We start from the raw sequence: 14,389 nt of genomic DNA, 5'->3' as shown, positions 1-14,389 counted from the left end.
AGGAGGAGGAGGAGGAGGAGGAGGAGGAGGAGAAGAAGAGGAAGAAGAAGAAGAAGAGGAAGAAGAAGAAGAGGAAGAAGAAGAAGGAGAAGGGACTAAAGGTTCTACCTTTCAAAAGGAGAAATTTTTTTTTGAAAGTTGTGTTTTGTTTTGTTTTGTTTTGACATAGGGCATGTCCGCTTGCCAGAAAGACAGAGAGAGACAGAGAATCAGAAAGCGAGAAATCACCTCCTGGGGGAATGGCCACACTGCAATACCTTCTCCTCTACTCTCCTCTCAGGATCTTGGGCACGCACACACACGTGCCCAGTGTGAGTTTTAAGTCACCAGGTCCAGGACTCGAACTGCGGTTGACTACATGGGAGTCCAGCGACATAGCCATTACACTAACTGCTGGTCCCAAAAGGAGAAATTCTTTAAAAAATCTATTTTTAAATAATTATTTTGCTCTCTCTCATGGCCTCGCTCCCAAGATGACGAAGCAAAGAAGGAACAATGGCCATGCTAAAAAGGGTCACTGCCATGTGCAGCCTATTTGCTGCACAAACTGTGCCCGATATGTGCCCAAGGACAAGGCTATTAAGAAATTCATCATCTGAAACATAGTAGAGCTGCAGCTGTCAGGGACATCTCCGAAGCAAGTGTCTTCGATGCCTATGTGCTCCCCAAGGTGTACGTGAAGCTACATTACTGTGTGAGTTGCACCATTCATAGCAAGGTAGTTAGGAATTGATCTTCTGAAGTTCGGAAGGACCGAACATCCACACCCCAATTAGACCTGCGGGTGCTGCCCCTTGCCCTCCACCAAAGCCCACATAAGAGGCTGAGTCTTTAAGGACTGAAGAAATGTCCTCAGTTAAAATAAAATGCAAATTATGAAACAAAATAGTTATTGTATTTAACTGTATTTATTTATAAAGAATGATTTATTTAACTTTATTTTAATTTGACCAGAGAGAAAGAGAGAGAGAAAGTGAGAAAGCAAGCTTTCGGGTCTGGGACTTGAAATGTGGTCAGCCATGTGGGAGTCCAGCGTCCTTAACCACCATGCCACCTGCTGTCCCCAATTTACTTATTTATTTTTAACTTGGTTAGAGAGGGACAGAGAGAGAGAAACTGAGAAAGCAAGCTGCCAGGTCCGGGACTTGAACTGTGGTTAGTACTATGGGAATCCAGCACCTTTAACCACCATGCCACTTGCTGGTTTGTTTTTTGTCTTTTGTTTTTTAAATTTTTTTTGAATGCATATTAAAACTACTATACCAGGCCAGCATATACCATGTGGGTAAGGTGCTATACTCCATGTTCAACCATGGTTTGAGTCAAGGATCTGGTAGCTTTCTCTCTCTCTCTATGGTGAGAACACGAGCCCTAAAGCAAATTAAAAATAATAACAGGGGCCAGCAGGTGGCATGGTGGGTAAGGGTGCTGGACTCCCACATGGCTGACTGCAGTTCAAGTACCAGACCTGGCAGCTTGCTTCCTCACTTTCTCTCTCTTGCGCTCACTCTCTTCCTCTCTGGTCAAACTGAAATAAATTAAAACATAAGATAATAAAGTTAAAATAATTCTTTAAAAAATAATAAATAAATAATTTTAAAATCACTACACCATCCATTGAATTCTTTTTTACTTTATTTCTTTTTATAGGGTATATACACTTGCCAGAGACAGACCGTGATGAAGTCTGTCTCTGGAGAGAAGGAAAGTGAGAAAGCACTCCCTGGGGGGTGACCACACCTCAATTCCCTCTCCTCTCCTCTCCTCTCGGGATTTTGGGCATGCATGCACACACGCCCAGTGTGACTTACGAGCCACCAGATCCAGGATTTGAACCACCCAGTTGGCCACATGGGATCCCACTGCTTTAAAATCCATTCCATCCGCTTCTCCGTGGATTTTTAATTTTAGTATTATATTTTCTATTTCCAGAAGTTCTACTTTGGGTCTTTTCCAATTTCTCTTTTATTGTTTTCTTTTTACTAGTTGGATATTGTTGTATAACAGAAGTACTTTAAAATTTAGTGACTTAAAATAACCATTTATTTAGCTTGCAGTTCTGTGGGTAATTTGTACTGGGGTTATCTGGGAGGTTATTCCCTAGACTCTATTATGTGTCTGTGGTCAGCTGTGCTAGCTACGTAGCTTTGTTGGTAGGCATTTGCTGACTGTTGGCTAAGTATTTTTGTTCTTCTCCATTAATCTCATCTTTTACATGTTTCTCCTTTATCTCTAGCAGAATAGCCTGTGTTTGTTGTCTTGAAGGATGTGAGGGTTTGAGAAAACAGATGTAGACAAGGCCTCTTGAGGGCTAGGCTTGATATTAACAGGCTTTTTTTTTTTTTTTTGGCGGGGCAGGGGGATTCTTTTTTTCTTTTTGAAGAGGTTTTCGCCATAGGGCGCGTGTGCTCACCAGACAGACAGAGAGAGACAGAGAGACAGAAAGCGAGAAATCACCCCTCAAGGGGGATGGCCATGCGGCAATCCCTTCCCCTCCATTCTTCTCCTGGGATCTTGGGCACGCATGCACACGCGTCTGGAGTGAGTTTAAGCCACTGGGTCCGGGATGCAAACCACGGTCGACTACATGGGAGTCCAGCGGCATAGCTATTACGCTAACTGCTGGTCCCAGTGGGGGAAGCGGGAGATTCTATTAGCCACCATTAATCTAGATTAAAGAGGAGGGGAGGGGCCGGCAGATGGCATGGTGGCTAAGGGCGCTGGACTCCCACAAGGTTGACTGCAGTTTGAGTCCTGGACCTGGTGGCTTGTTTTCTCATTTTCCCTCTCCCTCACTCTGTCCTTCTCTGGTCAAATAAAAATAAATGAATTAAGTTAAATAAAATTAAGAATAAAAAAAGAGGAGGGGAAACAGGTCCACCTCTTTATGAGAGGAGCTATAAAGTCTTATTTTTAAAAACATGGACCCAGGTCCTCTTTTCTGGCTGGAACCATGGATGGCGTTCAAGAGAAGAAAAAGAAGGTTCCTGCTGTGGCAGAAAGGATTAGAGGTAACAATGGAGTGAGCCCAAAGGTTCAAAAGGTGTTGCAGCTTCTTCGTCTTTGCCAGATCTTCAATGGCACCTTTGTTAAACTCAACAAGTCCTCAATTAACATGCTGAGAATTGTGGAATCATATATTGCATGGGGGTACCCAAACCTGAAGTCAGTAAATGAACTGATCTACAAACGTGATTATGGCAAAATCATTAAGAAGCAAATTGCTTTGACAGATAACTCTTTGATTGCTCGATCTCTTGGTAAATTCGGCATCATATGCATGGAGGATCTGATTCATGAAGTCTATACTGTTGGAAAATGCTTCAAAGAAGCAAATAACTTCCTTTGGCCCTTCAAATTATCTTCTCCACGGGGTGGAATGAAGAAAAAGACCACCCATTTTGTAGAAGGTGGAGATGCTGGCAACAGAGAAGACCAGATCAACAGACTTATTAGAAGGATGAACTAAGTATCCACCATGATTGTTTTTGTAAATAAACAGTGGCTGTTTTCAGACTGAAAAAACAAAAACAAAAACAAAAAACCATGGATCCAGGGAAGTTTGAAGAACTTGTGGTCTCTTTTGAATTAATCTTCCACAGACATATGTGGCCTTTTATAGTCTTTTCTTTTCTTTTTTTTTTTTTCTTTTTTTTGGGGGCGGGGAGAGGTTTTTGCTATAGGGCACGTGCACTCACCAGAAGACAGAGAGAAGCAGAGAGATAGAAAGCGAGAAATCATCCCTAGGTGGGATGGCCATGCCACAATCCCTTCTCCTTCATTCTCCTCTCGGGATCTTGGGCATGCATACACACGTGCCTGGTGGGAGTTCAAGCCACTGGGTCCAGGACGCAAACCATGGTCAACTCCATGGGAGTCCAGCGACATAGCCATTACACTAACAGCTGGTCCCATATAGTCTTTATCTAACATATGATGCTAGATATCTGATGCCTTTAGAGGCCACTTTTTGTTGTTTGATGACTTTTGCCTAACAATCTAATTTTCTTTTGTGTATAGTTATCTTTTGCAGTATGCTGGACATTTTATATGAAAAAAATACATATGGTAAAAACTTGAATAGTATAATATAGTATTTTTGTCTAAAGAGAAGGTACTACTCCTCCTTAACTCAGTTTTTCTTTCTACTTTTAGCAATCACTGTGTACAGATGAAGAGGACTAACTGTATTTTAAACAACAGTGACAGAAGAATTTCCCTGTGAAAGATGTCTCACTTCACAGAATTCCCTTCACTTGTCTATGGAGTGGACCCTGATTCTTGCCAGGAATCAAACACTTCACTTACAGAGGCAGGTCAGATTCTCTGTCACTAGCCTTACAGTTCAATTCTTATTATTCCCTTATATGCCATTTTATATACTTTTTTGAGAGATTTTTGCTATAGCGTGCATGCACTCACTGGAGAGACAGCAAAAGACAGACAGAAAGCGTGAAATCACCTTCCAAGGGGGATGCCCCCGCCAAAGTCCCTTCTCTTCCATTCTTCTCTTGGGATTTTGGGCACACGTGCAAATGTACCCAGTGTTGATTCAAGCTGCCAGGCTGGGACTGGAACCACAGTTGGCCATGTGGGAGTTCATCGAAGTAACCATTATGCCATCTGCTGGTCCCTATATGCCATTATATTAAACAAAACCAAACAATTTCATTTTCCAAATGTGTGTTCTAGTTTTCTGCCTTCATCCAAGTCTCTCCACTTGGGAGGCTCATTTACCAACTTCGCTCTCCCAGTAAAATTATCCCAAGACCATATACACCCCTTTCAAGAAGCCTTCCCAAATGAATGTTTTTTCCTCTTTGAATCCTCTTAGCAGTTGGTACTTTTTAATGGGCCTTTCTGCCAGGAAATTACTTGTGTATTTTTCTCCCGATAGATTGTGGAGAGCATAAACGTTATTTTACCTGCCTACACTTCCGTTTCTTCATGTGAAAAACGTGCATAGTAATAGTACACATCCTACAGGGCTGTTGTGAGGGTTCAATTGAAACGATATTTCTAAAGAATGATAGTGAAACGTTCAAACAGTACCCATTGCTACCATTACTTAGGAACAGTGTGGTTTCGATGGAGGAGTTTTCACTAATGTGAAGGAAAAGAGCACCCTAAGGACTAGGTTTAGTAATTCTACTAAATACCTGCGATAACGAATGAAAAAGCGCATAAAAATGTACCGCTCCAGGTGGCGCCTGCGCAGAGCCACCGTGGTGGTGGTGGTGGTGGGGGGCAGACAGCGGGCGGGCGCAGAGCTGCCGGGGCGGTGCGGCGCATGCGCGCAGCGAGCAGCACGTGCGCGGGGCGGAGCCTGCGGCGCTTTGAGTAGCGCTGGGTCCCAGTACTCACGCTGTTACTGCGGAGCTGTGCTGGCGAGTGGAGGTTGCTGTCTGGGTAATGGATTTTGAGAATCTTTTCTCAAAGCCTCCTAACCCGGCTCTCGGCAAAAAACCGGCCACCGACTCTGACGAAAGGTGATCCCACATCTTTTCATACTTTGAATGCAGGGGCCCGGCAGGGCTCCGCCTCTTCGTTCCTTCTGCTCCGGCAGCTCTGCGAGGGCCCGCGGGGAGCGCATGGACAGGAGCATGGGTCGGATTGGTCTAGCAGTCCAGCATCTAGAGATCTTGCGGGGACAGGGGGGAGGGAAGTCAGAGATGGGGCCCAGGTCCAAGCTACGTAGAGCCTGGGTGAGGGGAGTGGTGGTTTCGGGGCTAGAAGGCTCCAGGATACCCCACCTCCCCGGTTCTCTGCACATCTGACCCCTGGGCGGGCTGGACGCTTGCCCCTGTGCCCATAGCACGTGTCATTACCACTATTGCCTGTTTCCACTAGTCCTGAGCTCCCCAAAGGACAGAGATAATTTGTGATTTTCCACGGACTTGATAGGCTTTTTTTTGGTAGAAATTACAAAACCATGAGTTCATTGAAAGGGTAAAAGATAAGGAGTAAGTACCCTGCCATTAATCCACTGATTGGCATTAAAAATTAGACACTTTAGTAAAGCAGCAAACACAATGTGGACTTAATACTGCCTTTAGGTTAAAAAGGTAAGGCTGGTGGCTAAATGGTGCTAATTTATTTATGTCATTCTTGGAGACTTGTATAATTTGTTTACACCCAAATATTCATTTACTTTCTATTCTTTGAGTTTGAAGTGCCAGAAACCATCCTCTCTCCTGAACTGTGTCTTCCATGTTCTCCAGTTTCCCTAAACTGAAACCTTGACACACTTTATTTCCTTATTTACCCCATCCCAGAACTTTCTCACTTTTGGTTGATTTGACGTCTTGGTATCACATATATGCGTTCAGTTTTTTACATCTCGAATACTGTAATGATTAAAACTATTACGGTAATTCAAGCTACCATGTAGAGCTCTTCTATGGTGCTTTACTTGAAATATATAGTCCTCATAACTACCTGAAGAGAAGATGATGCCATCATTTTATAGATGAGAAAATAGAGACATGGAGAGGTTTAATCATCTTATAGGTTGCACAGTGACTTTGGCAAAGCTAGGATTAAGTTGCCCAAAGCTAGGATTTAGTTACGCAGTCAGCCTTTCTCCATGGATTTTATCACTGAACGTGACCTATGATTTTATCAAGGAGGTTCTAGTGGAAAATGACTAAATAAAGGGCCAGCAGTTGGCAAGGAGGTTAAGGTGGCTGGATCTGACATGTGGACTCTGGGGTTTTAGTCTTCCATCAGGCAGCTTAAAAATCACACAGGACATGTGTGCATGCATGGCCTTGTGGAGTAAGTTTTCACTTTCCCTCTCCCTCTCAGGTGAGCTATTGCACCCTATTGCAGAGACTTTAAAAAAAAAAAAAGACCTATAAATACTAGAAAGAGATGACAGTACTTGCAGAGGGTTTGATGATCTACTAGGAAAAACAAGAGGATCCAACTGATAAACTATCAGCGTACATGAGAATCCAATTGCCTGAGTGAAGGAAGAATAGTAGGACTGGAATTCTGAGAGGCATTGGGGTACTGCTGGGGAGGTAAATCATGTGGGGACATGTACATGCCATAATAACATTGGCTCTTACCTAAACTGGAACAAGTGGTCACTGGAGAGTTTTCAGCAGGAAGTGACATCAGGCATATTTTAACAAGGTTTTCCAGTTGCGTTCAGAGTGGAATCTAGGAGGGGAGGAAGAGCAGCTGGGATCAACGTGTTAGTGGCAAGAAGTGGTCAAATATAGACATATTTTGAAGAAAACACGAACTGAATTTCTCCCTAGATTGAATAGGGCATGGGAATCTAGATCAACTTTACAGTTTTGGTCAGTGTCATGAGAAGGAATGGAGTTGTTTCAGATAGCAGAAAGATTAGATTTCAGAGAGAAGATCAAGAGTTCAGTGTTGGATATATGAGAATTATATCTAGTAGGTACCCAGGTATGAGTAGGACATAGGAGGGACCTAGATTGGAGACTTGAATATTGAAATCAACTACCTATGGGTGGTATTTGAAGCTGCGAGGTAGGAGATCACTTAGAATGAGAGTATTTGATTCTTGAGACAAAAGAGCAGAGGTATGAGAATCGACTATTAAAGTTGTAAAGATGAGAACCCAACAAAGGAGAATGAGGAGTAGCAGCCCTTCAGGAAAGAAATAACCAGGAAGCTTAGTATCCCTGGAGTTAAGAACATGTTTTATGGAGGAGATGGTACTCTGTCCCATCCTGCTCAGAGGTCAGGTAGTATGGGGACTAAAGACTCATATTCTGGAGTAGGCAGAGTAGAGTAAGTGGTTTTAGGGCTCACATCCCAGCTCTACCATGTACTAGCTCTGAGACAAGTTACACAGCCTCTCTGTATTTCAGTTTTGTTGTCTGTAAAATGGGTTTTATAACAGAAATAATACACATAACAACAGGGTTATTGTGTTAACCCCACAGTGTGTATTGAGTAGTGCCTGGCATGGAGTAAGCATCATGCAAGTGTTGGCTGCTGCTGTTATTGCTCCTGTGGTCATTGTCATTATTGGTCTGCCCAAGGACAAGTTTTCTACTCCATAGATCATTCCATACCGAAAATTAGAGCACTAACGGTTCACAGGTATTTGGGTTTTGGGCTCTTGTGATGGTAGCTTCTCTCTCTCTCTTTTTTTTTTTTTTTTGGAGACGTTTTCTCTATAGGGCGCGTGTGCTCGCCAGACAGACAGACAGAGACATAGAGACAGAAAGCGAGAAATCACCCCCCCGGGGGGATGGTCACACCGCAATCCCTTCTCCTCCATTCTCCTCTTGGGATCTTGGGCACGCACACACATGCACCCGGCGTGAGTTTTAAGCCACTGGATCCAGGACGCGAACCGCGGGCGACTATGTGGGAGTCCAGCGACATAGCCATTACGCTAACTGCTGGTTCCCCGTGGTGGTAGCTTCTCTAGAAGGCTCACAACCTGGTACCCCATCTGAGGGTTGAAATTCAGGAGTCAGAGATGAATGTAAACTGTTGAATTGGATGAAGCTTAAAACCCGAGTTTCTGTAATTTTGAATGAAGCAGAAAGCCACTATTCACATTCTCCTTGTGATAGCAGTGCTTTCCATTTGTAACATGTACTCTTGAGAATGGACTTTTTTTTTTTTGAAAGAGAGGTTTTTGTTATAGTACATACGCCTGCCAGAAAAACAGAGAGAGACAGAAAATGAGAAATCACCCTCCAGGGGGATGGCCATACAGCAATCCCTTCTCCTCCATTCTCTTCTCAGGATCTTGGGCATGCACACATACATGCCTGGTGAGAAGTTAAAGCAGTGGGTCCGGGACTTGAACTGCAGTCGACTACATGGAAGTCCAGCAACATAGCCATTATGTCATCAGCTGGTCCCCTCAATCATATTTTGATTTAAAGCTTTTTCCAATCTTGAGTCCAGTGGTCACTTAACTGAGATACTATTTTCTTTAGCCGTCTATAATTCTAGTATCAACCTTTCTTTTGGGGGGGGAGTGGGAGAAGTTTTTACTATAGGGCACGTGTGCTCGCCAGAAAGAGAGTGACAGAGAGACAGAGAGGGAGAGATCGCCCCCCAGGGGGATGGCCACGCCACAATCCCTTCTCCATTCTCCTCTCGGGATCTTGGGCACACACGCACACGCACCCAGTGTGAGTTTAAGCCACCAGGTCCGGGACTTGAACTGCGGTCGACTACATGGGAGTCCTGCAACATAGCCATTATGCTAATTGCTGGTCTCGTATCAACCATTTTTAAAACTCACTTAGAAATTTTGTTGGCTTCTTTGTTCACCAGATGCTTACATTTTCCAACTTCATCTTTCTTGGGTTCATTTGTAGTTTTGTTGGAATGTCCTCAAGTAACTTCTCAGAAAATGTCTAAACTTGGTCAATTTCTCAGTCCTCATGAATCTGAAAGCAATTTTTTTCATTTTTAAAACATAAATATGTTTGTTTCTTTTCTAACCTCAGAAGGCACCCTGCCTTCTACTTGAAACACCCTTTCCCTTTACATTTCTGTTTGTTTCCTAATTCTTACATATCTTTTAGGTTTAGAAAACCTCTGGCCCTCAAGTCGAGTTAAGCGTTTCTCCTATGTGTACTTATATTTATCATACCATATTTTAAAAGTTTTTTTTTTTTCTCCCAAGCAGATAGAAAGCTCTCAGAATGAAAAGACAAAGTTTGTATTTTTCATTGTTGTATCCCAGGTAATAAGACCCAGAACCTGGTATATGGTGGATTGTCCCGACCCGGGGGGACAGCCGAACAGGTTTCCTGAGTGAAGGAGTGAGAGCCGGGACAAGCGGCGTAGTGTTACAGCACGGAGACGACAGTGTCGTCCGTTTATTGTGGGCAGCACGGTACAGCACAGAGACGACGCAGTGTCGCGTCGTCTACTGTGAGCAGCACGGAGATGACGCGGTGTCACAGCTCTTCAGGGTCGTCCAGAGATGATGTAGTGTTACAACTCTTCAGGGTCTCCCAAGTCGTCTGGAGACGATGCAGTGTCAGCTCTTCAGGATCTTCAGGGTCGTCTGGAGACTGCGCGGTGTTTCAGCTCTTCAGGCTCTTCAGTTGTCGTCTTCCTGGTTGTCGTTGTCCTGGTCATTGTCGTCTTCTCGGTTGTCTGTGTCGTCTTGGTTGTCTTCGTCGTCTTGGTTGTCTCTGTTGTCTGGCTACTGTGGGCCAGGCATCGTGGTTATATACACTCTGGTGGGTTGTAAACGGTGGGCCGTGATTGGTTGTAAAAGGTGGGCCCTGGTTGTAAACGGTGGGCTGTGATTGGTTGTAAACAGTGGGCTGTGATTGGTTGCTTTTGAACCAATCATGAGGTGCTGGATATGCAAATTTGAGGGATTCTAGTGGCCAATCAGAGCAAGGTTTCGAAGGTCAGGTTTTTGGAAGGGAACCAATCATGGTAATTGTTTGCTCTCTGAGAAACCTCGGCAGACTCGCTGGTGCACAGCCTCCCACAGTGGATACTCAGTATTTTTTAATTGACTGGAATGATGAATGAATGGATGATTTATATAGCTGCTAATACTTGAATATCTAGGTTACATAACCTGAAGTTTCAGTTTTACAGATTGTTTGTAAGTGTATATGAATATTTACTGCTTACCATTTTGTATACAATTTTGTACATTATCTGTAGTTCATATTCTACTGCAAATACTCTAAATTTTACATAAATCTCTAGTATTTGAAGTAGAATTTGAACTTGGAATTTCTTTAAGAGGAAATTGAAGATAAGCCGAAGTAGTATTTTTGTTTTTGTTTTTAATGGCATAGTGTGAATATTTTTCAGGTTGTTATTTGATATTTTTCCTACAGAATCCATGATGAACTAGATGATGCAGAAGTTGAAGAAACACATAATACTTGAATATCTAGGTTACATAACCTGAAGTTTCAGTTTTACAGATTGTTTGTAAGTGTATATGAATATTTACTGCTTACCATTTTGTATACAATTTTGTACATTATCTGTAGTTCATATTCTACTGCAAATACTCTAAATTTTACATAAATCTCTAGTATTTGAAGTAGAATTTGAACTTGGAATTTCTTTAAGGGCAAATTGAAGATAAGCCGAAGTAGTATTTTTGTTTTTGTTTTTAATGGCATAGTGTGAATATTTTTCAGGTTGTTATTTGATATTTTTCCTACAGAATCCATGATGAACTAGATGATGCAGAAGTTGAAGAAACACAAGAAGAGAAAATAAAATGGGAAGTAAAACTGGAGTATGAGCCAATTCCCAAAAAAGTAAGATGAAGTTGATACATTGGAAGGAAAACAGTTAAGAATGGATATGAGCTATTCCTAAAGGTTTCCATTTGTTTCATTTTAGTCAGTATTTAAGACCTACTTAGTTACATCAAGGAATCCTAGTTATATTTTTGAAAAAGTTTATCTTTCAGTAACTTTGCAGTCATTTGACATTAACTGTTTTTAGTAATTGTTTTCATTTGGATTTTTCCTGTTTTCTGAAATGGATTATAAACTTTTTCAAAAACTTCTTTCCTTTCAAATTAGTACTATTATTTTGACCTTTGCCATAGGGTGTTCGATGTAGAGAGACAATGAGAGAAAGTGAGAAATCACCCTCAGGGAGGGTGGCCACTCTCAGACCCTTCTCCATTCTCTTGCTGGGATCCTGGGCACGCACACACACATCTGGTGTGATTCTAAAGCCACCAGGTCTGAGACTTGAACCATGGTTGACCATGTGCAATTCTAGCACCTTAACCACCATGCCACCTGCTGTTCCCTCAAAATATATTAAAAAATTTTGAAGTTTTTTAAATTTATTAAGTTAATAAACCTTAGCAATTTATTACTTCAAGCCTGTATTTGTTTCCTAGGGCTGACATAACAAAGTATCCCTGAGTGGCTTAAACAACAGAAATTTATTGTCTCACAGGTCTGGAAGCTAGAAATCAGAGATCAAGGTGTCAGCAGGGTTAATTTCTGAAGACAGTGAGGAAGAATGTGTTCGATTCCTCTCCACTGCCTTCTGGTGGTCCTTGGCACTTTTTGGTGTTCCATGGATTGTAAAGGCATCACCCTGTTTTCTGCCTTCATGTTTACCTGATGGTCTTCTGTGTGTGTGTATTTGTATCTGAATTTACCCTTTTAATAAGGACATCAGTCATACTGAATTAGGGCCCCTTAATGACTTCATCTTAATTAGACCTACGTGGCCCTATTTCCAAATAAGGTCATGTTCTGAGGAGTTAGGACTTCAGCATTTGAATTCTGGGAGAGCCCATAACAAAGCCAGTGTCTGCTCTTCTCCTGCCTCTTTTTATCATTTTAAACTTAGTGCACACACTCACATGGACATGTAGTATCTTTTTAGACATTGTCTCTTTATGTTGTGATCCTCCTGCTTCAGCTTCATAAGTAGCTGGGATTGTAGGTGTGCACCACCACACCTGCTTTTTTTTAGATGGGATTTTGCTATACTGCCATATTAGCCTCAAACTAGTAATCCTGCCTCAGCCTCCCAAGTGGCCCTGACTACAAACATGTAGCACAGTGCCTGAATTTTTTTATTTTTTATTTTTTATTTTTTTTATAATTTTTGCTATAGGGCATGCACATGAGAGAAAGAGAAAGCAAAAGTGAGACGTCATCCCCCATGGGGGTGGCCATGCCACAATCCCTTCTCCATTCTCTTTTTAGGACTTTGGTTATGAATGCATATATGTCTGGCATGTTCCAGGGTCTCAAAACAGGCTGTCAGCCATGTGGAATTCAGCCACCTTCACAACCACACCACTAGCTGGCCCCCAAATTTCCTTCTATTTCCATTTATTCCATAGATTGTAATTTAACTATTTAAGAACTTGCTCTCATTCTGTTTTTTTGTGATAGCCTCCACACATTGAATATAATATTGATATTTTTGTGCATTTATTTTTAAAATTTTCAGTTCGTGGGGCCAGCAGTTAGTGTAATGGCTATGTCACTGAACTCCCATGTAGTTGACTGTGGTTTCAGTCCTGGACCCAGTAGCTTAAACTCATGCCAGGTGTGGGTGTGTGTGTGTGTGTGTGCATTCCCAAGATCCTAAGAGGAGAATGGAGGAGAAGGGATTGTGGCGTGACCATCTCCACTGGGGTGTGATTTCTTGCTTTTTGTCTCTCTGTCTCACTCTGTCTTTCTGGTGAGTACATGCACACTGTAGCAAAAACCTCTCTTAAAAAATTTTTTTTTCACTTATTTCTTTTTCCTTGAATCATGTTTCCTTATTCTGGATCAATTTTTCAGTTTAAAAATAAACTTTTTGATTAAAATGCAGCATGAAATGCACTACAGTCCCATAATCCTCTTCTATTAAATAATTTTGATTTGGAGGTTTAGACTTTTAATTTAGTAAAGTGCATAGAGAATACAAATTCAAAACCTTCCCTCAAATCATCTTTAGGAATGGATATATCATGCTGATTCATTTTTACTTCTAGAAAATTTCAAATATATAAGACTGGAGAGACTATTATATGAACCCCACGTACCCATCACCCAACTTAACAGCAATCAGTCATGACCAGTCATGTTTTTTCTGTATAACCCATTGTTGTGAATAATACTAAGTTTTTAAACTTGACAATTTAATTTTTACTTAGTTTAGGCACTTTGGAAATTCTACATCACCAAAGAAATTGCCGTACAGAAAATCAAGGAGTAAGGACTATGATGCATATAGTGATGATGATATCGGTGGTCAGGAACCGGAAGATAACTTTGCCAAAGAGCTCCAGCAGTACATACAAGCTAAAGAAATGGCAAATGCTGCTCAACTTTCTGAAGAATCTGTGAAGAAAGAAGGAGCAAAAGGTACCCAGCATGGTAAGGATCAGAATGTTTTATGATTTAAAGTTTACCTAGAGAAGCAGTCACAGTTGTCCAGATAGACAGGGAGTTTTTCTCTTGTGCTTTATCTCATGATAAGATTGTGGTGTTCATGGATCTTTATACCAGTGAGCCTGCCTGGCCTGAAACCTCACCTGTGACCTCACCGCTCGAGCAACACTCACTGTTTTCTGGAGTGGGTTATCAAAGGCCATGGCTGCTTCTAAAGAGACAATGCTAACTGAATGGCCTGTGCACATATGAAGGACAGGAGATACCTGTTTTTGTTTTTTAAAAGATATTTATATATATATATTTTATTTTTTTTTGCTATAGGGCCAATGTGCTTACCAGAGAGATGGAGACAGAAAGTGAGAAATCACCCCTTGGGGGAATGGCCACACCGCAATCTCTTCTCCATTCTCCTCTCAAGATTTCAACATGCATGTGCACACACAGTGAAAATTTAAGCCGCTGGGTCCGGGACTCTAACTGCGATCAGCTACGTGGAAGTCCAGTGATGTAACCATTATGCC

At 42.0% G+C, this 14,389-nt stretch overlaps 1 protein-coding gene and 1 long non-coding RNA gene across 2 annotated transcripts in view; one reads left to right on the top strand and one right to left on the bottom strand.

Annotated features, from left to right (window-relative positions):
* Positions 1-5,248: 5,248 nt before the first annotated feature.
* ZC3H8 (zinc finger CCCH-type containing 8) overlaps positions 5,249-14,389 on the top strand; it is a 22,273-nt gene continuing 13,132 nt past the window's right edge. The window contains exons 1-3 of the mRNA XM_014590954.2: positions 5,249-5,489; positions 11,165-11,261; positions 13,628-13,850. Coding sequence (XP_014446440.1) covers positions 5,413-5,489; positions 11,165-11,261; positions 13,628-13,850 — 397 coding nt within the window. The 5' untranslated portion in view covers positions 5,249-5,412. The remainder of the gene's footprint in view (positions 5,490-11,164; positions 11,262-13,627; positions 13,851-14,389) is intronic.
* LOC102471885 (uncharacterized) lies at positions 5,521-9,443 on the bottom strand. The gene is made up of 3 exons (XR_335712.2): positions 9,254-9,443; positions 7,074-7,167; positions 5,521-5,641 (listed from the first exon to the last, which is right to left on the bottom strand). It is a non-coding gene; the product is annotated as an uncharacterized LOC102471885 (long non-coding RNA).

This window comes from Tupaia chinensis, unplaced genomic scaffold (genome assembly GCF_000334495.1).
Source record: "Tupaia chinensis unplaced genomic scaffold, TupChi_1.0 Scaffold000511_1, whole genome shotgun sequence".
Lineage (NCBI taxonomy): Eukaryota > Metazoa > Chordata > Mammalia > Scandentia > Tupaiidae > Tupaia > Tupaia belangeri.
The sequence above is the reverse complement of the archived record's forward strand: the minus strand, read 5'-3'. Positions and strand labels throughout refer to the sequence as shown.